A 25115-nucleotide genomic window follows, 5' to 3' on the forward strand; every position below is an offset into this window, starting at 1 on the left:
CGCTTGCACATGTACTCTATAAGCCCCCTTCATCATTCCGACCCTGAAAATTGTAATTATAATAAATAACTAACGCAAGCTTAGAGAGCACCTCATTATTGCAACTTAGCTTCCTATAAACATGCACACCTCTTCACTTTTATCCTCCTTTCCTCTCTTCTGCTGCTGTCCAGATTTTAGACAGAGGAAGTCTCATTAAATATGCCTGTGAGTTCAGCAGTGGGAAGGATGCAAAATAAGAGAGAGTGAGCAAGGAGTGAAATCCTGGAGAGAGGCAATGGCTGCCCATGCCATTATTAGGGTTAGCTGCAGCCATCGTTGTTAACATGCTGCCTTAATTTGAGGAGATGATGCTCTCTGACCCCACTTTCTCTCTCTTTCTTGTTTGCAGTCATAAGCTCCCTCCGCTTTGTGAGCTTCTCTTCCTTGATCCCTTGGTTCTTCACTCATTCTCTCTCTATCAAGCAACCGCCAAGCTATCAGATTCCTCTCTCTTTCTCATTGTCTCTGCTTTCTCACTTTCTGTACTTCATCCGTTCTTTTACTGTCTATCATTGGCATTACCTCTTCCATTTGTGCCAGCTGAGGAGGGTCCCTCACTAAATCTTCTCTTCTATTTCTTTATGGACGAGTTCTAGAAATAGTGCAAGGTCATCATAATAATTAACAGCCAACTGAAATGGACAAAATAATCTTTCTTTTTTTCCCTCTCTTTCCCTCTTTTCCCTTGTATTTTCCCTGGCTATGTCACTCACTAGCTCTTCCTAAACCTAATGAACTACATCACTTCCCACTGTCTACATAGGAAGCTCTGTATCCTAAGTGAAATTTATTAAACCTCACAATCAAGTATTTTGGAATGACCTACACAGGCGTAACATGTGTTTTATACAAATTGCACTTTATAAGACTCAAATTACAAAACCCTAGCTTGGTGTATGCAGCTCTACCTTTATATTCAACCAAAACAGTCTTGTCCCCTATGTTGCCTAAAATGTTACCTGCGTAGGCAGCAAACTAGGATTTGGAACAGAGCTCTTATCTCCCTTTCCTCCTCTTTCTTCAATTTCAGGTCTCAACAGTATTTGCCCTTCTCTATCCATCACATTCTGCCATTTCAGAGTGGCTGGAGTGGTGTGTTTGAATTTTGTAAACTAAAGGAGGTCTCTCAGAGCTCTATTGCTGCTTTGGAGGCTTATGTTGGTTTGAAGCACACAGAGAAACCAAACACTCTTTTCTCTAAACAACTAGCTCTGTTTCCCTCATCTCTCCCTACAAAACATCAGACTATAAATACTGGAGTGCAGAGCTTGTTAGCTTGGGACTGGAATTAGGAACCAGGCCTGCTTGAGTGTGTGCTCGACTCAATCCCTCTTTTCTTCCCTCTTTACTGTGTGTGTGTGTGTGTGTGTGTGTGTGTGTATATGTGTATATATATATATATATATATATATATATATATATATATTGGAAACAATGTATGAAAGCGATGTTGCAATATGTTTGTACATTATCAATAGATATCAATAATATCAATATATATCCAAAATGTGTATTATGTTTTGTTAGCATTTTGGTTTTGTGTTTTTGTTTGCTTTTCGTTTCTTTTCTTTTGTGTTTTGTTTAGTTTGCCTTCTATTTGGTTTTGTTTTATGTTTTTGTTTCATTATGTTTTATGTTATTTGTTAGGTTTTTGTTTGAAGCTGTGCATCTAAAATGGGTATTTTTGTTTGTTCAGTTTTTAGTTTGCTTTTATCTGGTTTGGTTTTGTGTCTTTGTTTGATTTTTGCTTTTATTTTTTATTTGTATTTGTATTTTTGTAAGTCTTTAGAAAGAAAGGAGTTCCTGAGATCATGAGAGACAGATTCAGTCTCTCTGTGTCCAAACTTGTGACTGATAATTTGTAATCTGTCCATATGCACTTTGCGCTATGAGTAATTTTTTTGTCTCCCTCATTTGTTGCAGGAGATGTACTCGAAGGGCCTGATACCTGTTTCAGCAGTTAAACAAGTTTGCGCTCTGGGTGAAAATAAGTTTGAGGTGGTCACCTTTGTAAGAACCTTTGTGTTTCGGGTAGAGAAAGAAGGTGAGCCTCTTTGCTTTTCTGTCTATCTCCCCATTTGCTAATCTTTTATAAACCTATTCACTCCCACTCTCACTCTTTTATCATCTTTCCACTCATATTTTTATCACCTTACCATTTCTGCTATAAGATAAGATGTTCGGAGTAGATCTTTCACTGCACACCAAATCAGAGACAGAGTGAAAGAGAGATGAAAAGCCAACAAGACTCAAATAGATCACAATATTATGACACGGAACTGAAACACCCGAGATGATGATGATAGCTTTAGATTTAAAATGTACAGTAAAAACCCTGTTGATGCATATAGTTTCCACACCATTGCCTGTGCATTTTTATGGGATATTTTTCTCAATATTCATTACTAAGCTGCAATGAAGCTGGATTTAAAGACTATGAAAAGTTTTGATTATGGTTTTAATAGAGAGACTCGTGGTGTTTAAGGAGTAGCTTGTTACTTTAGCTGCAATTCAGGATCAATTAGCAGTGTCACCTTAGAAGTGTCATGTTGAGTGTCTGTATACAGTACCTAAGCATGCCATGTATATTATCTGTCATTATTTGTAAATTAAGCAAAAAATGAAGACCGGTGAGATTATTTAGCTTTTCCAGACACATTGCAGTAAACGGAACGGTGTAAAGGTGAGGAGTTCACCATGAGCCAATCATTTACAATGTTATTGAAATGGCATGTGCTTTCCCCGCTGCAATGACTGTGGTACATCTGAGGTTGATAGCACTACTGTTTACCTTAATGTCTTAGAATATCAGCAAATAATGGCCTCCTCAGTACCTACTTTATCCCCAGTTCTTGTTTAATGACCTTTGACCCATGGTAAGTGAATCACTTTGAGGTAAGTCAGTTTAAGCATGCATTTAACAGTACTTTCCACCATCCCCCCCAAAAAAATCAGAGACCGAGAGAGCACTGGTCCGATCAACTCATGCATCTTTAAACAGCTTTATAGCAGTCTGAAGGAGTCATCAATCTTAAGATAAACACAAGAGAGGAGGAGAGAGAGAATAAATGAGTGAAAGAGCTGGAAATGGGTGGTCATGGGATGAGCACAAAAGATAAGAATGAGAATAGTGTTAGAGATTGAGCACACTGGGAATCATTTAGATGCGTGCGCTCGTGTGTGTGTGTGTGTGTGTGTGAGCTTGAGCAAACCTTCATGGCTGTGTGCTATTTCTGGGGCAGTCCTTCGCTGTGCAGGTCTCTTCCTTCAGATTCAGAGTGTGATATTTTGGGAATAACAGTGTTTTAGTGGATAAAGGGGAATAATTTCTTTTTTGCAGCCACCAATTTTTGAGGTTTGGGACTTTGTAAGTAATTGTTTGTAACTGTCTCTGAGGGTTTGTTGAAGCCATTGTCACTTTCAGTGATAACTAGGGCTGTCAAAGTAAATCCAAATTGTTTACGTGTTTTTTTTTTCAAGAAAGCCTATATAATCTGAAATCTTTGCTCATGGCGATTCATGGGTGTTTAGTTCTGCTGTCAGGTTGCTTTGAATCAGTCATCTGAAACCAAACATGATTTTCACACAACAGGTCAAACTTGTGAAGTCAGTAAGATTTTTTTAATTTTATTTTATTTTTTAACATTTTTGAAGAATTCCTGCTAACCAAGGCTGCATTTATTGATCAAAAATACAGGATTGTTTGATGAATTGAAAAATTGGAAATAAATGGATTTATTTGGAATTGATCAAATAGTTTGTAATATTACATATTTTTTTTGTATCACTTTTGATCAGTTTAATGCATCCTTGCAAATTAAAGTATCAATTTCTTAATGATCCCAAACTATGATGCTTATAAATGGAATCATTCTAATAAGCCAAATATTTGACCTTGGTAACTGATATTAATCAATAAAGAATAGAGAAAATAGTTATTTACACTTTTTTATGGTGTTATTTAATTATCACCTACAAGTGAAACTCGCAGGTAGAAGTCTTGGAAAACAGTTTTAAACATGTTCATAAAGTGTTAGCAAAGTTATATTATCTCATTATTGAATGAGATGTGAGAGTGAGACCAATAAAAAGAATACCTTTGCCAAAATCTACCTCTTTCAGGTGTCTTTAGATTATACATATGAAGAGATCCTACATTTTTACACATTCTGCTCTATCCAACAAAATTAACAAATAATTATGTTAATATGATTTACCACAATTAAAAATTTTGTCAATTGACAACACCAAAGTATTAACAAAAAATTAAGCTAGAAGAATAAGTGGAATTGGATAGATATGGCTACACAAACTTAATTTAAAGGGGTCATATGATGCAATTACAGATTTTCCTTTCTCTTTGGAGTGTTACAAGCTGTTTGTGAATAGATAAGGTCCCTAAAGTTGCAAAGACTAAATTCTCAAACCCAAAGGGATATTCTTTATAAAAGTTAAGTCTCGTCCACACCCTCCTAAAATGTCTCATTTAAACACGCCCCCATGTGTCTACGTCACTGTCTGGGAAGATGTGCATAAAGCCGCCAAAATGTTTATGCAAAGAAAGAAGAGGTTACTTTGAGTCTCGCTGTAGTATTGTTGTTGCCGCCGCCAGCATGCTGTGGAGATGCTGTGTGTTTCATTCCAAAATCGAAAATTCTTTGTTTGGCCTCCCAAAAGATGACACAACTAGAAATCAGTGGTTAAGTTGTATTTACAACACTGTTCCAGAACAGTTCAACCCAAATATTCGAGTGTGTGCAGCACATTTTATGGTAGACTGTTTCTTGAACTTGCAGACTAGCCTACAATGTGTCTTTGATCAAAGGATGTTTCATTAAAAAGGGGCAAATCCAGCTTTGCAAGCACAGTCTGGCGCTTCTGACTCTTCTGATATTTTCATATTTAAAGAAATTTCCTCTGATGATTCAAACGTGAGTTTTGAGCAATGTAGAGTAGCTTGTCTGTTATTTCTCTGATCACAAATGAAGACATGGTGCGATGCAACGTGTAAAAAGACAGTATAAATCATTATAATCTGTTACTGTAATCTGTCCCCACTGGATGCAACAAATGGTAATACATGGCATCATAGTATGGTAAAGGGCATAACATTTCTGTAACATGCTTGAGGTATTCGGCCAATCACAAGGCACTGGATAGCTGTCCAATCAGAGCACACCACACTTTTCAGAACAATGAGCTTTGTAAAAATCAACATGTTTCAAAAGGCGGGGCATAGAGGAGCAACAGTAATGAACAGTATGTGGAAAATAATGTTTTTAAACAGCTTTATAGCCCTATAGCCTTATAAACCTAACCCTAACTGCATAAACAAATTGCATTACACCAAATACACAAAATAATGTTCTATTTTTAGAAACGTCATATGACCCCTTTAAGGTGTCAAATGTGTTATATATCTGATGGACCAACACTTACATGGGTCCAAAAGACTCTATACAAAAAAGCACTCACCTTTAATGAAATATTTCACTCTTTCTGTTTCTCCTACCCCCTTCTCTCTCTCTCTAGATATGGCAGGTGTTGCAGACCTGCAGAGGATAAGAGTATCCAGCTGTTAATGTTTTTTGGCTAGTGTGTGTGCTCACAATAATTTTGTGCAAGCTCCTGTAGCACTATTTAAACACAGCACAAGAAAACCCTCTCAGGCTTCCTTCCCCCAATCTTATACGAACACACACAAAAATAGAGGCAGACACAATGCAATGAGACACAGGGGCTTTTGCGTACCTGCTTTGTTTGCAGATTTGAAAGTTTATAAAGTATAACAATAATATATTAGACACTTTTTCCTTCCCTTTTATTCCCATGGTATGGCGTCTCTCCACAATCGCGCACTCGTACCTGCGCATTCGCTAACATACATCAAACAAAATGCAGCTCTTTCCTCCACAGGCACACATGCTTCTTCTTCTTACCTCTCCATCCTCTGTCGTCCCTCTAAGGAGAGCGTCAGGATTGGCTAGATGTTCTCCAGTCTGCTGTGAGCTCCCAGTCCTCCATTTCCCATCAGCCTCGCAAAAATAACACAAACAAGAGTGGCTATGTCGAGCTGCGTGGCCTCAAAGGAAGAGTCTACCTCAGCCTCATGAGAACCAGCTTCATACTCTGTAAAACAGACCAGGTAGATCTATATCAGTTTTTTCTTTTCTTTTAGACACTGTTAAATGTTGGTCTAGATTCATACTCCTGCTGCCTGCATGAGTTCAAAATAAGTACCACAGCTCAACAACCATGTGCAGGGTCTCTCAACCTATCTATATGTCTATCATCAAACTTCACTGCACTAAGCCTTTGCTTCAACCGGTCTGTATGTCTGTCTATCTATTTCTTGGCTGTCTGTATGTATCTTTATCTGTCTGTTTTTACTGTATCTCTCTTATTTCAATAGCTAAGCCATTGCTTCTACTAGTCTGTATGACTGCCTGTATCTCTCTGTAAACTTGATTACTTTATTACTCTATAAATTAATACATTTTTTCCTATTCTTCCTTAGTTTTTAATATATAAGTGTCTGTCCTTTCATCTATCCATCTGCCTGTCTGTCTGTATGTCTGTCTACCTTCAGACTAGGGCTGCACGATTAATCGCATGCGATTGTCATAGACAGAGCCGTAGTTTGCTGACAAGCTACGCAATATCACATTCATAATCGAATGCGATTCATCTGCGATTATGAACGCGATATTGCGTAGCTTGTCAGCGAACTACGGCTCTGTCTATTAAGTGCCACTCCATTTGAAAGCAGGTGATGGACATGTACCGCTAATCACAGAACCGGCTTTACTAATGAGACATGCATGACAATCACATGTGATTAATCGTGAAGTCCTACTTCAGACTTTACTCTGCTAAGCCATGGCTTTGACCAGTCTGTGTGTCTATTTATCTGTTGTCTGTCTGTTGCTCTCTATCTGTCTGTCTAGAGTACCTATCTGTCTACCTTCAAGCTACATGTATCTATCTGTTTGCCTGTCTACCTTCAGACTTCACTGTGCTAAAGCAGGACACACACTACAAGATAATCAGGCCGACTTCCGAGTTCTCCCCTGTCCTTAGGTAAAGTCCCAATTGTCTTGATAGTTCAGCAGAATATCTTATAAGATATTTCTGTGGTGTGGGCGGTGTTAAGACCAATCTTTATGTCTGTCCATCCTTCGATCTCGTGTCTGCCTTTCTCTATGTAAACTATTTATATCTCTTTAAACTTTATTACTCTGTTTAATTACTTAAATTTTTTTTCTTATTCCCCCTTTGTTTTTGTGCAGATAATTAGGCACTGTTTTCTCAAGGTAGTGAAATTTTTAAAAGTCTGTTTTGTTCTTCCTTTTCTTTGGGATTGAGCCCATATGCTGAGAATGTACAGTAGTTATTACAATGCACACACAAGCCCTGACATCTTGCATGCATATGTATGTGATCTATGCCCAATTTGACTCAGTTTTAAATGAGATTAAGCTGAGAATGTTATTCTGTATGAATAGGTGGCCTACACGCTCCCACACACTTTATTATCTCTGTTTGTCTTTCATTATTTTCCTTATTAGCACAAGCAAACATCTTTGTCTTCATTCTGCAAGGAAATTGTTTTTCGTCAGCCGATTTAACGTGGGTGAGAGAAAGAGAAAGAGAGCAGTGATAATGGAAATTGATTGTATTGTTTTTGCATTAAATCATCTCTCTGTGGCAATCACTCCGACGAGTGGTGAGAGAAATGGGAGGAAATGGAGGAAAAGAGGGCATGGGGGAAAGAAAAGGAATGAGGGAAAGAGTGAGTGAAAGAGGAACTGGGCAGAGAGAAAAGAAAGGAGGGATAACGAGGAGGTGAAGATAGCAGTGGCTGTTGAGGGATGAAGAAAACAAAAGAGCAGAAAGATGGTGAGAAGGAGATGGAGAGAGAGGAAAAAGGTGTGGTGTTGGGTAGCTCAGGTCATGTTCAGTGAAGTGGAGTATTTAATTTAACAAGATGAACGAGCTGCCCATGAAGCTTTTTTTCCCCTCCTTTCCATCTTGGAGAGGATGAAGTGTGCTGCCCTTCTCTTCTCTGAGGTCAGGACATGAAGTTTTCCCAAGGTAACGAAAGTCAACCTAACAGGCAAGCCCAAGTCACGTGACACCGCACAGTTTAGTGCTACATAGATTTTTGGATTTCCGTACTTAGACTATTTACTCCAAAGCAAAGAACACAAAAATATCAAGCACATGGGTACTGGAATGTCACATTACAGAGTCTCTGATATCTACTGTTTAAAGTCTAAAAGGAAAATTAGAAGATGTCAGTGGCAATTCCACAATTTCAGCCTTAAGGCCCTGAACACATTGCAGTGGAGTGTAGGCTGTATGTGTTGCAATTTTAATATACCATGTCAAGTTAAAACTAGTTCAAAAGAAAAAAAAAATCATCTCAAAACCCCTGTTCTGTCCCTGTACTGGGACAAACAAAATTTGAAGCACGCGCATAATGGATTGACCAACAAACTCAATAATTTTTTCTTTTTTAAAGGGTACATAACATACACAGTTTCACCTAATCTCATGTTAATCTTGAGTACCTATAGAGTAGTACTGCATCCTTCATATATCCAAAAAGTCTTTAGTTTTATCATATTTATAAAAGAAAAATACAGCTTTCTGATTCTTTCTGGAAAAAGCCGAGCTTCTGGAGGCGTGCCGTGAGCTGAGCTATAATACTGATGTTTTGTGTTGTTTCCATTAACATATATTCACTTATGTGCTGATTTCCAACAAATCTTATGCAGCGCTGCCGAAGATTTCGAAGTGCGTTGATGTGCGCGTCTTCGCTCTCCTCTGGTCAATGTGTGTGCGTGGGCGCGCTTTTACGGGAGAAATGCTCATATAAGGACTTCCGTTCTCGTCTACGTCATTAGATCCATGATCGAAAAAAAAACAGCCGAAACTTGTACCAACCCGGAAGAAAGATTTTCGGCACAGAAATTCTCAGTCATTCTTCTAAATTATTTCTTAAAACTTTGGCCATGTTTAGCATGATAATCCATATCTTTAACACTGTGAACAACTCTGAATACACAAAACACCTTTAAATCTACGATTGTCTATACCCGTACAAAATTAATCTTACGTCTACATATATAAAAGTATTAAGATAATTGGTTAAAGTGAATTGAAATGTACTATTAAAAACGTGAAACCTATAAGACAAATCACTTATATCGTTCTGTTTTATTTAAAATGTTTAATGGGGAGGCAGCTGCATTTGTTGTAATGTGCAAAGTATTCCACTGTTGAAGAAACAATAAGTTTTCATGTAAAACAAGTAAAGAAACTGAAACGAATGACCTTGTCTTGCGCTGGTCATGACCTCACTGCGGTTGTGAGCACTTCTGAGTGTCAGTTTCTCACCCTCTCTCTTTAACTCTAACTATTATCTCACCTCCTTTTCTCACCTGGCTCTATCTTGTTAGATTAGGTATGTGAACCCTATACACTTGAGTCTCTCTGAGGGAGTTTTCATTTTAATTAATGTAACCGAGATGGTTGACTCATAGATGTTAACGGACTTATGATACAAGCAGATGTTCATTTATTTCCATCCATAAGACATTTTTCAGAAATATTGTGAATTATTTTTAAAATACAAGTCTTAAGGCTAAGGATGATAACATATGATAATGATAGCTATAAATATTAATTGTTAACAGTTATTCTAATTCTATGAGAATATCAAGTTCACACTATTACTAGGGGTGGGCGATATGACCAAAATCACGATATAACATTTTTTATATCACGGTAACGATATATATCTTGATATGTTTATTTTTAATAAGTTTTTTTTTTATGATATTAAGATCTTTGATACCATAGAATTTTCATAATCGTTGTCACCAATGTTGATATCAAACTAGTACAAGAAAATAATAATAATAATAAAAAAACTCACTGCTCACTGGAGATACATAAACAGTCAGTGATGTAATAAGAACTAGACACTAATTACCAGAGGTGGAAAGAGTACAAAAATATTCTACTCAAGTAAAAGTACCATTACATTAATGAAATTTTACTTAAGTACAAGTAAAAGTACCAGTCTAAAATTCTACTCAAGTAAAAGTAAAAAGTAGCTCATTTAAAATTTACTCAGAGTAAAAATTACTTAGTTACATTTTAACAGTGGGAGGGAGTCAAAAATGGGACAGGCCAAGGTTGTCAAACTCAGTTCCTGGAGGGCCACAGTCCTGCACAGTTTAGATATAACCCTAATTAAACACACCTGATCCAGCTAATCTAATCATTTAGGTTTATTTGAAAACTACATGATATGTGTGCTGGAGCAGGGTTACAACTAAACTCTGCAGGGCTACGGCCCTCCAGGAACTGAGTTTGACACCCCTGGGATAGGTCTATTAATCTCAAACTAGTTGTTTTTAATTAAAGGAATCAGTTATTTAGAATAATAATACATTTGGGCTGTTGCCAGGGAAATCAGTATCAACAAACTCATATTTTAATGCAGAGGAAATGCAGAAGATTCAGTGGAAGTGGCATTTAGATGTATTACACTGTTTAGTGCAGGACAAGAATGCATTTAACCTGCAGTTACAAATGCATGAATAATGTTTTGATATACAAGACATAAAATGTTGAATACTCATTTGAAATGATAAGAAATTAATTATTTAAAAAAAATCAAAAGATAGCCTACTTTAAATGTGAAATTAAAATGGCCAGTATGTGTCAGCGAGTCACTGTTAATAAGTGAGTCATTGCGATTGAACCGAATCATTTAAACGTTTGATTCATTCAGAAACGAAACACTGTCACGTTGCTCAGAGACGCAAAACTGTGCTTTGGTGGCTGTGTTTGGAATTATTTTCTGTTGTAGAAATAGAGCTAAAAAGGCAATATGGTGTCTAAAACGCAAGTCTCTTAATTAACTTGTTTACTGAACTGTTATGTATATGTATGTATATATTCATGATGATTTTTGGAGGAAAAGATGGCATTCTTTGTGTGATTTTGATTTAATATATGAAATTATATAAATATTTGAATTTTCTGCCCCTATATCTTCAATTTTGTGATCATTCTAAATGCATTTTAGGAGACTGAATCACACAGTGAAAGAACGCACATGCGCGCACATCATTAAAACAAAAATAGCACACTCCTCACCACGGTCTTTTTGGCTAATTTGTGCAAAACCTCTTGCTACAATGTCAAAGCTTCATTTTAACCACCAATGCAATGATGCAATTATTTAGCTTAACTCTTCTTGCGAAGGGTTGATGTCTTGTCGAGATTTTATAAGCTGCTAGTTTGGTCTTCCTAGGCAAGTACAGCTTACACTGCATAATAGAGCATACATATGGCCAGGGGTTCACTACATTTCCTTCGAGTTCAACTTCAGAATATGACGGGGTTTCGTTTTCAGCGGTGTCTGCACCACTAACGCCTGTTTTGTCCGTCTGCATCTTTCTTGTGATTTTAGCGCCAGTTTGCCCTCCTGCCCATTATTTACTGCCGTAGTTTCCAGGGAGCGATTTATTTTTTTTATTTTTATTTTTTTTTACTCAGTAATTAATGTGTTTTAAAATGTAGCGAAGTACAATACTTCAATCAAAATATACTTAAGTAAAAGTAAAATTACAAATTAAAAAAATTACTTTAAAAAGTATTAGTACACAAAAAAGCTACTCAATTACAGTAACGCGAGTAAATGTAATTCGTTACTTTCCACCTCTGCTAATTACAAGCTTCTTATAGCGGCCGGTGATGAGGCTCCATTTTATATATATATATAAATATAAATATTATTATATATAAATATATATAATAAATATATATATAAATTATTTATTTATTTATTTTCTTCTTATTCTAGTTACAAAAGCGATTTAGTCAAGAGCAGTGGGATATTTTCTCTCACTGTTGTTTATTTGAATGGCAGACAGGACGAATATTGGACAGCTTCCCCTTTAAGACTGAAGTCCGGAGACCTTTAAGACCTTAAATTACTGCGTTTAGAAAGGATACTTGCATTTGGACACATATAAGTGTTTATGCAATCATTCAAAGCCAAATAAAACTGCAAAAATTAAAAAAAATGAAAACACAACATGCTCATTTATCATCACATCAGGACAAAACTTTATTGGCATAATTATCAGATAAATGATAAACAAGCGTGTTTTGTTTTCATTTAGAAATGTGTGAGTGTGAGTGATTAATTCATCAACTAAGCACTATAATATTTATAATTATGGTCTATTAATTAGCTGAAATAAAATGAAATATATGTACAGTTTAAACTGCATTCCAGCAAAAATTACAGTCAGCATAATCAAAACTTTATTGGCATGTCGAGCATTTACAGTAGACTATTATTTACAAAAGTATTCAGAACGTTAAGTCAATTGAAGACCAAAATGAAGGGAAAATGTATATAAACTAATATAAAATATAACCAATAATAATAGTCTAATAATAATAATAATAATCATATACAAATATTAGGGGGAAAAGACGATCAGTAATGGACTTACAAAACTGTAGGATGAATACAAATGTTTTCTTATAGGCCTATTTTATATTATGCACTTTATGTAACATTTATTCTTGATAAACTATATTAGAATGCTGGCTATAGCACGTTATACAGTCTGGTAACCAATGGCATATGGTTAATATAATAATTTAATAATATTTTCTATAATAAATAATATAATAATTTCTTAATCCAAAATAAAATATTAATGAATAAATCTCTGATAATTCCGAGTTGCTATGGTCACACAGATTTGTTTACGCATTAAACTCATGGCCACGAGAAAAATATGTAGTTCCCGCAACATAAGAAGTCATGGCCATGAGAAATGGATGTCATTCACTAAACACAGCATCTCAAGGCCATGACATAAGGATGTTGTTACCTCGACAAAATGATTTCGTGACCACAACATAATATGACGTTCTCAATGGTTAATATGACGTTCCCACAAATTAATATCACGACATATTATCACATTCCTAAGATTTATTATGGCCACGGTAAAACAAAGTGAACCGATAATGTCATCCCCCGGCACCCTAGGCAGAGGATTAAAAAAACATAACATTTTAATGGCTACCTACACTTTCACAACATACTTATATAAGGGGTGTAATGGTACACAAACATGACAGTTCAGTACATACCTCAGTTTTAACATCATTGATGGTATGGTTTTGGTACGTCAGGGGGAAAATAAAATGGCTTCTTTTTTAATTAAACAGGGGTTTACTGAAAAACTTGCTCTTTCTTTACATAAATTTAATTATAACTACAATTTTGTTTGGGATAAAAATCTACCTATGTTTATTCTCGGAATTATCATAAGGTTACAATTAACAGAGCCCAAAATTTTATTTAATTTACTATTTATTTTTAAATATAATAAACAACACTGCAGTTTTTAAATTAACTTATTTTTTGTTGAAATATAATCATTTACACAGTGGCTCTCATAAATTGTTTCATAACAGGTTTAAGCATACTACATTAAATATTTAAGACATCACTTACAGGTAAGTAAAATCGAATGATTATAAAATCTAATATTTAGCGAAATGCTTAATTTCTCTTGTGAATTAATGAGCTGTGGACATTGATAACTTGCACTGAGGTAAAGAAAAAAGAATGAATATAATTTGAAAGATGAGATTTTGTTTCTTATCAAAAGAAACAATATATAAAACTGGAAGTTTCCAGTGAAGTTGTACTCATGGTTTAAACAATGCTGTATTTGTTCAGTACACATGCACACTGAACCGAAAGACCCCTACCAAAGATTTTCGATATGAATTGGAAGTGACGGTACAGTAGCCTTTGGCTGTTGTCACCTCCTTTTTTCTTGTACCCTATAATTTCCTCTCAGAATCATCCCTTGTTCTTCTGAGAGGTTTTCATATTAACCTTGAAGTATTTGGTAAAGTCTGTAAAAAAATGTTGTTGTGTATTTCCTGCCTGTTCTTGTGTGGAATAAACTTAATTTATTGAGACTCTGATCTATGGATCAGCAGGTATTCACCCTCCATTAAGCTCAGTTTCTGTTCTGTGTGCCCTTTGACCCTTCTCACACTGTAGTTTCCTTGCATTTGTAAGATTTTTATAGTTAGCATATTTTTTCCCTTATTCACTTGATTTACTCCAGCTATGATGTTCTAAACAGACACACAGAATGTTTGATTGTGAATGCTTTGGTCCACTGACATATCAGTAACTGATCTGCTTCATTTACTCTACTCATTTCAGTTCCTGATGTTGGAATTTTAAAAAGTGGATATGAAAAACTGAGTGTTTTAATGTTTATGCTGGTTCTTCACAGGACTTTAATGCTGGGCTGGCCATCACTGTGGTGGACCTGACGGCTGCGTGTGTGAAACAAGTTGAGAGGAAAGGATTTGAGATCACTACACCTTTCAAATCCTTCTGGTAAACTGCTAAAATATTATTTACTGTATATTAGCATAAGGCCAGGAAAAACAAGAAAGAAAAAGAAAAAAAGAAAAGAAAATCTCTTATCAGAATAAAATATTACCATTAATTGACTGTTAGATGTTGTTTTAAACTTTTTTCTTGTGACCTTCAAACAGATTTAAGCTTCTTACCTGGACTTTCTTAACACAATTTATTCTTTACTTAATTATTTTAAGTTTCACTCAAGGTCATACTTCTTACTGTGAACAATCATTTATTTACACAAATGCCTCCAGATTATGAGTTCAGAGATGCTCTAAATTTCAAATACAGATTATGATTACATAAATATTTATTTATTTCAAATGACTTAATTTGCATAATAGTAATTGAGGAAAATTTACTTCTAATAAAAGTAGCATTTTATCCCCTAGCCAAATGATATGTTAATTATAAATGTATTTTATTTCATTCTTTTTCTATTAAAAAACATCTGTCTAATATAAGGGACATTTCAATCCCATTTGTGTGTACTGTGATGAATTAGTTAAGTCCCTTGGGTGAGTGAGTGAGTGAGTGAGTGTGTGTGTGTGAGTGTGTGTGTGTGTGTGCCTGTGTAGACATTAGACAATAAGAAAACTGTTGTTTGGAGCATAGTCATATTATAAGAATTTGAAATAATTGAAAAATTGATAACAAGAGCACACACACACACACACACACACACACACACACACACACACACACACACACACACACACACACACACACACACACACACACACACACACACACACACACATTGATTTAATTGATTTCTTTCCCAAATATCATTTACTGCTCTAGAATATGAGACACCAATGTTTCAGGAGTTTAGGAAGATAAAAATAGACAAAATAGGACAGGTTTATATGATAACTTTTTTATTTCTTATTTGGGTTTATGCATATATGTTTTTTATTTTTTTTTAGAAATCTGTATTTAACCTCAGAACGATCTCAAAGTAAAAAGAGGTGATTTTGTGGTGGATGTGCTTTACAAATAAATAATTATTATCTTAATTCCAATGATCAATGAGTATTGAGTAATATAAAGTAAATCCTGCCTGCTTAAAATGTTTAACATTTGAAAACATATGTTAGAAATTTAGAAAAGTAATCAAATTTAATCAGTTACATTAATTATTTGAAATAGTTACACTACTTATTACATTTTAAATAGGTTAATCTGTAACCTATAACATTTCCAAGGTAACCTTCCCAACACTGCTGATAACATGCAAACCTCAAAGATCAGTGAGTTCTGAAAAGAATGTAATTGCTGTTCCAGTGTTGGAATGACCTATTATGCCATTTTAAAAACTTTTATTGATCTGCTCTTCACAACTGCACTGTATTCAAGTGCAAAAGGCATTTCAAAGATTGTTTTAAGTCTATGAAGAATTATGTAAGGATGGACACAAATCTGCACCATTTCTACATTCCCTAGGAGAGGGCGTCCTAAAATCATAAGTTCAAGAATGTGCTGAAGAGTCCTTAAACAACATACAAAGAATATAAAATGTGTTGGTTGTAAAAAACAAATGGTTGTATTTTCTCAGAATCCTCATTCTAAAGTTAAACTATGCTTGAGGGTGTATAATATTATGAAGCTTTTCTACTTCGGGAGTTGAAACTTATTTAGGCACCAGTGAGTTCCTAGTGACCTAAAAAGTAAAGCAACTCATTTAATGTATTGTTTGGATATTTATGTACTTTTTAAAACACAAGTGAGAGATGTCTATTAGTTAAAAAAGTCTGAATGCCTTCAGAACTGCCTTAATTCTTTGTGGCATAGATTCACCAAGGTGCTAGAAAAATTCCTCTCAGATTTTGGTCCGTATTGACAACGATTGCTTCACACAGATTTGTTAGCTGAACATCCATGATGTGTTTCTCCCTAAAAGTGCTCTGTTGGATTGGGTGAATGCATAGACGGTTTGAGTATAGTAAACTCATTGTCATGTTTAAGAAACTTGTTTGAGCTTAGAGGAGTAGCGCCCAATGTGGTCTTCTGCTTGTGTAGTCTGTCTGCTACAAGGTTCAGTGTGTTTTTCTGCATACTTTGGTTGTAATGAGTGGTTCTTTGAGCTACTGTTGCCCTTCTATCAGCTTGAACCAGTCTGCTCATTTTCTGACCTTTGGTATCAACAAGGCATTTCACTCCCAGAGCTGCCTCTCACTTGATATTCTTTCTTTTTCTGACTATTCTCTGTAAACCCTAGAAATGGTTGTGTGTGAAAATCCCAGCAGATCAGCAGCTTCTGAAATACAGTGCTTAGACCAGCTTGCATGGCACCAACAACCATTGTGATGGTCAAAGTCACTTAAATCAGCTTTCTTCCTCATTCTGATGCTCGGTTTGAAACTTAGGTGATCGTCTTGATTATGTCTTCATGTCTAAATGCATTGAGTTGCATAAAAACTAGACGTGCTGCGGATGTCAGTGTTACACGGTTTGGTCGTACACCGATGACATTACTTGCCCACCGTGGCACCACCCCACTGTCTTTCACTACAGTCTGCTCTGCTTCATACAGACAGGGTTGGAAGGGCTGCCTGATGAAATTAACCCATACCAGTTAAAAACAGCCCAAAGTAGCTCAATTACCATATCTCAAATATCAAAACTCAAAATAGGTCATTTCCATACCTAAAATACACATTTAAATTCACTGTTCTGACCTTTGATCCATAAACACAGCTCAAAGGTTTTCTACAACAAGCTACGGGAGTCAGATTTCAATGGTCATGGGTCGAGTTGGTGACTGACAAAACCATGGTGGAGGATTTACTGCTTAACAGATCCTGACCTCATTGACAAATACATTTTAAGATGCGGTTCCTTTAAACAGAGCGCGTGTGATCACAGACTCGAAAGTTACAGTGAATAGTGAGAGCAATTTCAATACCCTGTATATTGATAACAAATACCTGATGCATGAAAATTATATATTAGAATGTTTGTGGGAACAGGCGGACACAAAAATTGTGTGCGCAGGCTGGAGTGGAACACACACACATTGCGGGAACAGACAATAATGGTCAGAAATTCAACGGGCGCAAGATTAAGAAAACAGTCCCATGCAGGGCTCTAGTGTATATTTGCATATGCACCATTATAGAAATAACTGTTTCTGATCCGTTCCTACAAAATTCCAGATTTAAAGAATATAAAGTATTCACAACTTTTCTCGCATCTATCTGGAATTGTACATGAATTGTTTTAACCAAACCCGAAGTTAATAAACAAAAACATTTCTACTTTTACATTCAATACTTAGTTTAACATTTCAGGAAAGGTGAAACTTTTGTCTTGGTTTATCTATTAAGATGTTCTTACTAGAGCCCGACCGATATGGATTTTTGGGGGCCGATGCCGATATTAACTCGAAAAGAGCCGATTTATAAGCCGATATTTTGATTTTAAAAATAATCTGGATATTAGACCCATTTCCTATAAACTGCACTTACACAACATTCAATAGCAAAATATCTGCCTGTTCTATGTATGTGGGCTGTATAAACCATTTTCCAGAATGGACTATGTTAAAAAAAAAAGCCTTAGATTACGGTCTCAATGACTAAACAATTGCACATCAAAAGTATATATTTTTTAATGATCAAAAAACAGTCTGGTTTTAAACATTTAACACGTTTACTTTCTTCCAGTTGAAAATGGTTTTAACAGTCTGTGTGTGTACTGTAAATAAATTATAATACTAAAGTTAAAGTATTTGCAGAAGTAGTCCCACACTTTGCTGCTACAGCATTCACCTTTTTCAGCCATCTGTAGGCAGAAAGAGAGACAGAGAAAGAATAAGCATGTGTATTAATAATATCACCATGTATCATTACTCATGTCATCATTCGAATTATAATAATAATAAACTGGGATCTCCTACATAGGCAAAAATGAGAAATATATATATTTTTTTTATTTGTCAAATAATAGGTATTACCTACTTATATTTAACAATATTATTTCAACATTTTCCTGTTATGTCTGTAAAGCTGCTTTGAAACAATATGTAAAAAAAAAAGAAAAAAAAAGCGCTTGTTCAGCTCACATTTATTTACATGTCCCCTCTGGTTTAATCATTTCTGACGCACCTACTGTAGTTACTGTAACTACACTATATTTGCTCTCACAGACACATTCACAACAGACCCGTATATCTTCTCCTCTTCTCTTTGTGCAGTCTGAATCAAAACATCGTCTTGCCTACTATTACCGGAAGATTACGGAATCAATTCGAAGTTGAATGGTTAACGTTAGTGTCATGAACACACCGCTGTCAATTTTGAGAAGAACCACCTTCAAACAAGTTAATAGCAAGCATTTAAGGGGCCTGCTAAAAAGGAAGCTATTAGCGTTAGAGTAACGTAACCAGCCTGAATTCACCAAATTGTTCTCTGGACCTGAGGGTAGCCTCTTCTTCCTTGCTTCTCTCTTAATTCTCATCAGCAGGACTAGCGCTATCGCTCGCTTCTTACAACGGGACAGATACATGTTTGCTTCTGACCGAAAGGAGGAGGAACAGACTATGAAAGAGCTCCCGCTAAACGTTTTTAAAACCCCGTCTACGCCATAGCGCAGCGAAAATCGCGTTGTATCTGAAGGGCAACGCTGAGCCCAGCGGCAAGCGCCGTGCATACCGCGTCCTGTGTGAAAGGCCCAATTACGCGGTCATTATGTGGGAAACACACCGCAATAGAATAAGAATAAGTTAAACGCTAACGTTATAGTTTGACCTCCTATTAACGTTCGCGCTCTTCCACTGATAAACATGGTATTAGCTTTGTGGCTAATCTAATATAGCAATGCATTAACGGCTGTAAGTGATGATACAGAATATTTAGAAGTGATAATGATAGGACCGTTAGCTAGAACTACCACACAGTTTTTATATGCAGGGTATGAACTAAATCTACAATCATTTCACATGACGAACGACAGACTCACCGTCAAAACAGTAAGTTACATCTCCGTGGCTTGGCTGATTGCTTTCTTCTGTAGTGGACTTCTGGCGCTGTTGTTAACTCTGGAGCTGCAGAGCTCCCTCTGGTGGGCGCACTATGCAACACTCATAACATGAGTGAAACATGAGACTCTGTTTCTCATGTTTCATCGGCCGTTATAAATGCCGATGCCGATTTAAATGCAATTAGCTTATATCGGCCGATAATATCGGCCGGACGATATATCGGTCGGGCTCTAGTTCTTACTAAGTGATTGCACCAGCTATAATAAAATATGGATTAAATGGCTGAACTTTGTGAAAAGATTAGCATCATACAGTTGTAACTTTTACCTGTGTATAATGAAATTGAGTGCTTGCATAGCTGGATGATGTGAGATTTATCAAAAGACATAGGAAACTCCATCAATTTCTCCCTTTTGAGCCTTTTTAGTATCATTTTTTCAGAGTTTGTTGCCTGCTGTGTTATATTCCAGCAGCCACTCTCTCATTATGAATGTCCTGCCGCTCTGATACTATCCATCTGAAGCACACTCATTATTGATCTTTTTTCTCTTCCTTTCTCTTTCTTTTTTTTCTTTTTAAATATCAGCTTTGTTGTAATGGCTGTACAATACAGGCATCGCTCACCTGTGACCCACCACAAGCTGATGTTTCCAACAAAGCATCCATTTGCGGAGGCCTAATCGATGAGATGTTTTCGTGTTTGTTTTTTAATGATCCTTTTATGACTGATGTAGTTCCCCTGAAAAAAAAAAGACACAACAACAAACAATGAAAAGCTATCGCTTTCTTTTCTTGGCTGGTGTGCATTGTTAAAGATTTTTCCTCTTTATCTCTTAGCTTTGTTTTTGTGCACAGGACAGAATATTGATCTGTTTGTAGTTGCGTTCTGAACATTGAGCGATATGAGGCTGGCCGACTATTTAGTATTAGTTGTTGGCAAAATAATTGGAATTTTTCAAAGAAATTAGGTATCAAGGTCTCTGTGCTCAATTAAAATAATGGGCACAGAGGGGGTTATAATGGAAATGAAAGGCAGATTCAGAGCTGTTACTGGTTTTACATTTAAACTGCACTGGTGTTTGCCATGGTTATTTGTCTGCTACTTGACCTGGGCGCAGTGCGACGCAAACTGGTGATTGACTGGATGAACACACACAGACTCCTTATATTTGAGTCAGTGCTTAGAAAACTGATGGTGAAGAATTTCTGGCCCTGTCTTGAAATTTGACAATACCCGATTTACTATAGGCTTCAACTTAAAGGGATAGTTTACCCAGAAATGTGGATCATTTACTCATCCTCATATCATTCCTAACCTTTTGACTTTCTTGCTGTCATGGAAGACGAAAGAAGAAATCCTAAAAAAATGTGTTAATAGATCTTTTCCATGCAATCAAAATGAAAGGGGGCTGAAGCTTTCAAGCTTCAAAAAAGTCAGAAGCACCATAAAAGTGTCATAAATGGGCAATACTATTTGCTCACTGTATTCCAAGGCTTCTGAAGTCATACAGTTTGCCTTCAGTGAGCTGTAATAATTGCAGAACTTGGACAAAATATAATGATTATTTTTATGCTACCTTTTCTAAAATCTTTAGTCTCAATTCACTGTAGTGCATGAGAAAGAGTGACCAAGAGTGACAGTCTTAAGCATTTCTCTTTTTGTGATCCACCGAAGAAAGTCATGCAGGTAGATGTACCTTTAATGTCACTGCTTAAAAGATGCTGTAACATTAACAAAATCTCATACAGAAGCATGAGATTTTCAAACCAAGCGGGAAATGTGTCAAATCTGTGTTGGGCAATCTTTCGCCTTCATGTGAAATTCTTGATTTGGTTTTTGCCCTTGAAAATTTGCCAAACAATGATAAATGTGACAACCCCTTAAGGCCCATTCACAATGATATTATTGGAATCATTTTCAGAACCATTTTTTTTTAGCTGATGAAGGGTGAAAACATTTCACAGCTAATCAGAGTCAATAATGCTTTAAAGAGCCAAGCAAGTGCCTTTATTTAAATCACCTACTGTAATACTTAACGTGAAATCAGTCTGATAAAATGTATGAGTTTTGTGTTATTTGTGTCAGTTTCACAGTGGAGTCAGAGCATGAGCGAGAGCAATGGATAGAGGTAGTTCAAGAGTCCATCGTAGAGACATTATGCAATTACGAGGTGCTTGAGAAGGTTTGGTTCAACAAGTCCAACAGGAAGTGCGCTGATTGTCAGGCTCCGGAGCCAGAATGGGCCTCCATCAACCTGTGTGTGGTCATCTGCAAGGATTGTGCTGGTAAGAAACAATTACAAACAGAAAGAGCAGATCAAGAACGAACACAACATAAACGAAAAAATCACACACACAATTAGATTTATATTTGTTCCTTTGTACTTTAGAGGGACAGAGTAAATGCCATCTCTTTTTTTTTTCTTCTCTATTTCTCCCCTTCCTCTATTTCACTCAGTATAGTGTCCCGTACACACACACACTTCTTACTCCATCTTTCCCCTGTTCCTCAGCTCTTTTTCCCAATATTGTCGCTGCTTAGATTATTCTGACCCCCCTCTGACACCATAAATGAACTTATTATTTCAGTTATGCAGTCATTTAATGTTACATAAGGTCATAATACAGGAGGAACCACTTGCTGAGTGTGTGCAGATGGCTGCTGAGCGAGCCATCGAGTGGGGAGACACTTTCTCTAAATGTGCATCGCAGCCTTCATGGAATCTGTGGCACAGACTCTTTAATTATCTGCACTTCTGCAGCTGACAATTAGGAGAGCGAGAGCGAAATACTGGGAATATAACGTACAGCTAACGATTAAATGAGAGCAAATTGTGTTCAGTGGGAGATGGAGAGAGACAGGTGAAGTGATTTCCTCTTTCTCACGATCCATCTTCACATCTATAATACTTATCTAAAGTTCCCACTTGTTTTTTTCCCTCATTCACTTCTGTCACTTTCTACCACAACTCTCATCTTCTAACACACTGTGATATAAATCAGCATCCCTGGCTGTGTGACACATATTCGGGTTTGTCTGTTTCTTTATGCATGTAATTGCAATAAGCTCTTTAAATCGAACTCTGTGATTAGAGACATTCCTCAAGTGAGGCTGCGGTTGCCATAGAAACACCCGGTACTCCCATATTTTTCACTCTTTCTTTTAATAGTTTCAAATAAGGTAACAAAGAGAAATTTCTCCACCTTTCTGATGGTTTCTGTTCTCTTTTGATGCTTTAAATAAGGTTTCACTGAAGCAAACGCTAACGCTAAAGTGCTGCTAATTATACTAGAAAATCACACACTCCATATTCAAATATATGTTTCTTCCTGCCATGTTTAATTCATCTGTTTCTCGCATAAACAACAAGTACTACTGTGCCTGGAGATCAGCGAAATAAATGTGCCGACCAACAAACACATTTAATTACTTATGATTCATTAGCAATTAATGGCTTTTTCGCGCCTTTCATTTGCAATCATAGCTGTGGCAGGCTGGAGAAAAGAGTGACTGGAAAGAATACGATGAAATGAATAATGAGTGGGACTCTGTCTGTATATGTGCCATACGAGTTGTTACTTTATACCATTTAGTGTGAAATTGTGCTTAGTTTTGAGGTTAGGCAAGACACTATCAGTGAACAGGAAGTTTTAACATCTGTTTTTGTGAATATGACATACTGTAATTGACCGTTAAATGAACGTTGTCTGTTTTAGATATGAATAGTTCAGGTCAGTATCTGTTTCCAGGTCAGCATCGATTCCTGGGTCCTGGTATCTCTAAGGTCCGCAGCTTGAAGCTAGACAGCAGCATTTGGACCAATGAGCTCATTGAGGTACTGATCTGTTGTGGTAGTCACTACTTACATATTGATTTTAAAGGGATGGTAAATCTATAGATTTATATTTACCCTCCCTGACGTCATTCTGAACCCTTACGTATCTTGCTTATCTTTGAAACACAAAGGAAAATGTTTGTAATGAAAACTTCTTTCCCTTCATTGAAAGTCCACTCAATGGAGGCAATAGAGGGATGGAATGGTTTCATTAAAATATATCAATATTTTTTTTAAACACACAAAGTATAGAATGACATGAGGGCAGAATTTGTATTTTTGGGTGATCTTACCTTTTAAGTGAAATATATTTTCCTCACGTTCTGTCCCTCTCTTTAGCTGTTTTTAGATGTTGGGAATAAAAACTCCAACAGCTTCTGGGAAGCAAATCTTCCCCCAGAGGACGAGCTTTGCAAGCAGCCATCGCCGGAGCAGCGTGCATCCTTTATCCGCAGGAAGTACAAAACTAGGAAGTACAAGAAAGTTCTATTATGTCTAAACACTCAAGAGGAACTCAACAAGGTGTGTGTGTGTGTGTGTGTGTGTGTGTGTGTGTGTATGAGAGAGTGCTATGTGTGCTAACATGGCCTTTGGATTAGTGCTATTTTTCTTCTACCTCATTAAAAGGCCCATTAGGCCTGGAGATGTTGGTGGCTGTGTGTGTGTGTGTGTGTATACATCTGTTGTGCTGTGGCTCACCTGATAGACCAGGTGTAAATTAGGGTTACCATGGTAACTGTCTCTCTCCAAACTTTAGAGCAGGTTGCCAGGGTTATTAAACCATGCTAAGATTCCGCTTTCCTTTTGCACAGCATTAAATAAACTGCAATCAACTACAATCAAAGTGCTGTAACGTTATACTTGAAAAAGACCTTATTTTGACAATGTTAAAGAAATTGATGAAAAAAAGATAAAAGATAATTTGATGTGTTATGAGTTAACAGGATTTCTTGTGCATGATTCCTAATTATTCAGTAGTGTGTGTGTGTGTGTGTGTGTATGTGTTTTGATTGTTATTACTGAGTTTGTCCGCATTACACTTTTCTAAGCCAAAAGATGCATTTTTTCCTCCCCGTCAGCACAAACACTGATCAAGCCTGCTTTTGTTTTCTGGAGCGGGGGGCAAAAGAGAGGGAACAGAAGGAGAGAGAGGATTGGAACTGTGGATTAGGTGTATGTGAGATGAGAGCAGCACTGGGGAGTTTTCATGAGTTATAAAAAGTTATATGATTGTGTTTGTGTGTCAGAGAGAGACAGAGAGTGAGAGGAAGATAAAGAATACAGTGCAGGTACATATATAGGTGAGATTAGATTATAAATGGAAAGGTACGTCTGGGACCGACACAAACAAAATGTTCTAGAAAAATCCTCCCTTTTTCTTAAAGTTTTTGTTTAAGCCTTGATGTAATATGTTTCTTTAAGTTTTCATTTGAGCTCTTTTCTGATACTTTCGTTCAGCCTGAAGTTTCAAGTAGTAGTCAGCCTGGCAGGCAGTGGTTTTGAGTTTAGAAGAAGTTAAACTTGAAAATGCCGGCAGTCGTGATCTAATGGATAGAGAGTCGGACTTGTAACCTGAAGGTCGTGGGTTCGAGTCTCAGGGTCCGTAGATCGGTGGAGTGAATATCCAGCGCTCTCTCTCCACCTCAATTCCACAACTGAGGAGAGACCCTTGAGCAAGACACACTGCTCCGGGTGTGTGCTCACAGTGTGTGTGTGTGTGCATTTGTTCACTACTGACTGCTGTGTGTGTGCA

The 25115-nt window shown here is 36.6% G+C and overlaps 1 protein-coding gene across 1 annotated transcript in view; it reads left to right on the top strand.

The window, feature by feature from the left end:
- LOC132109154 (arf-GAP with Rho-GAP domain, ANK repeat and PH domain-containing protein 2-like) overlaps positions 1–25115 on the top strand; it is a 97722-nt gene that overhangs the window by 26919 nt on the left and 45688 nt on the right. Inside the window, exons 8-13 of the mRNA XM_059515294.1 lie at positions 1966–2086; positions 6009–6187; positions 14409–14515; positions 21613–21812; positions 23277–23362; positions 23702–23884. Of these exons, the coding sequence (XP_059371277.1) occupies positions 1966–2086; positions 6009–6187; positions 14409–14515; positions 21613–21812; positions 23277–23362; positions 23702–23884 (876 nt within the window). The remainder of the gene's footprint in view (positions 1–1965; positions 2087–6008; positions 6188–14408; positions 14516–21612; positions 21813–23276; positions 23363–23701; positions 23885–25115) is intronic.

This window comes from Carassius carassius, chromosome 2 (assembly GCF_963082965.1).
Source record: "Carassius carassius chromosome 2, fCarCar2.1, whole genome shotgun sequence".
NCBI lineage: Eukaryota > Metazoa > Chordata > Actinopteri > Cypriniformes > Cyprinidae > Carassius > Carassius carassius.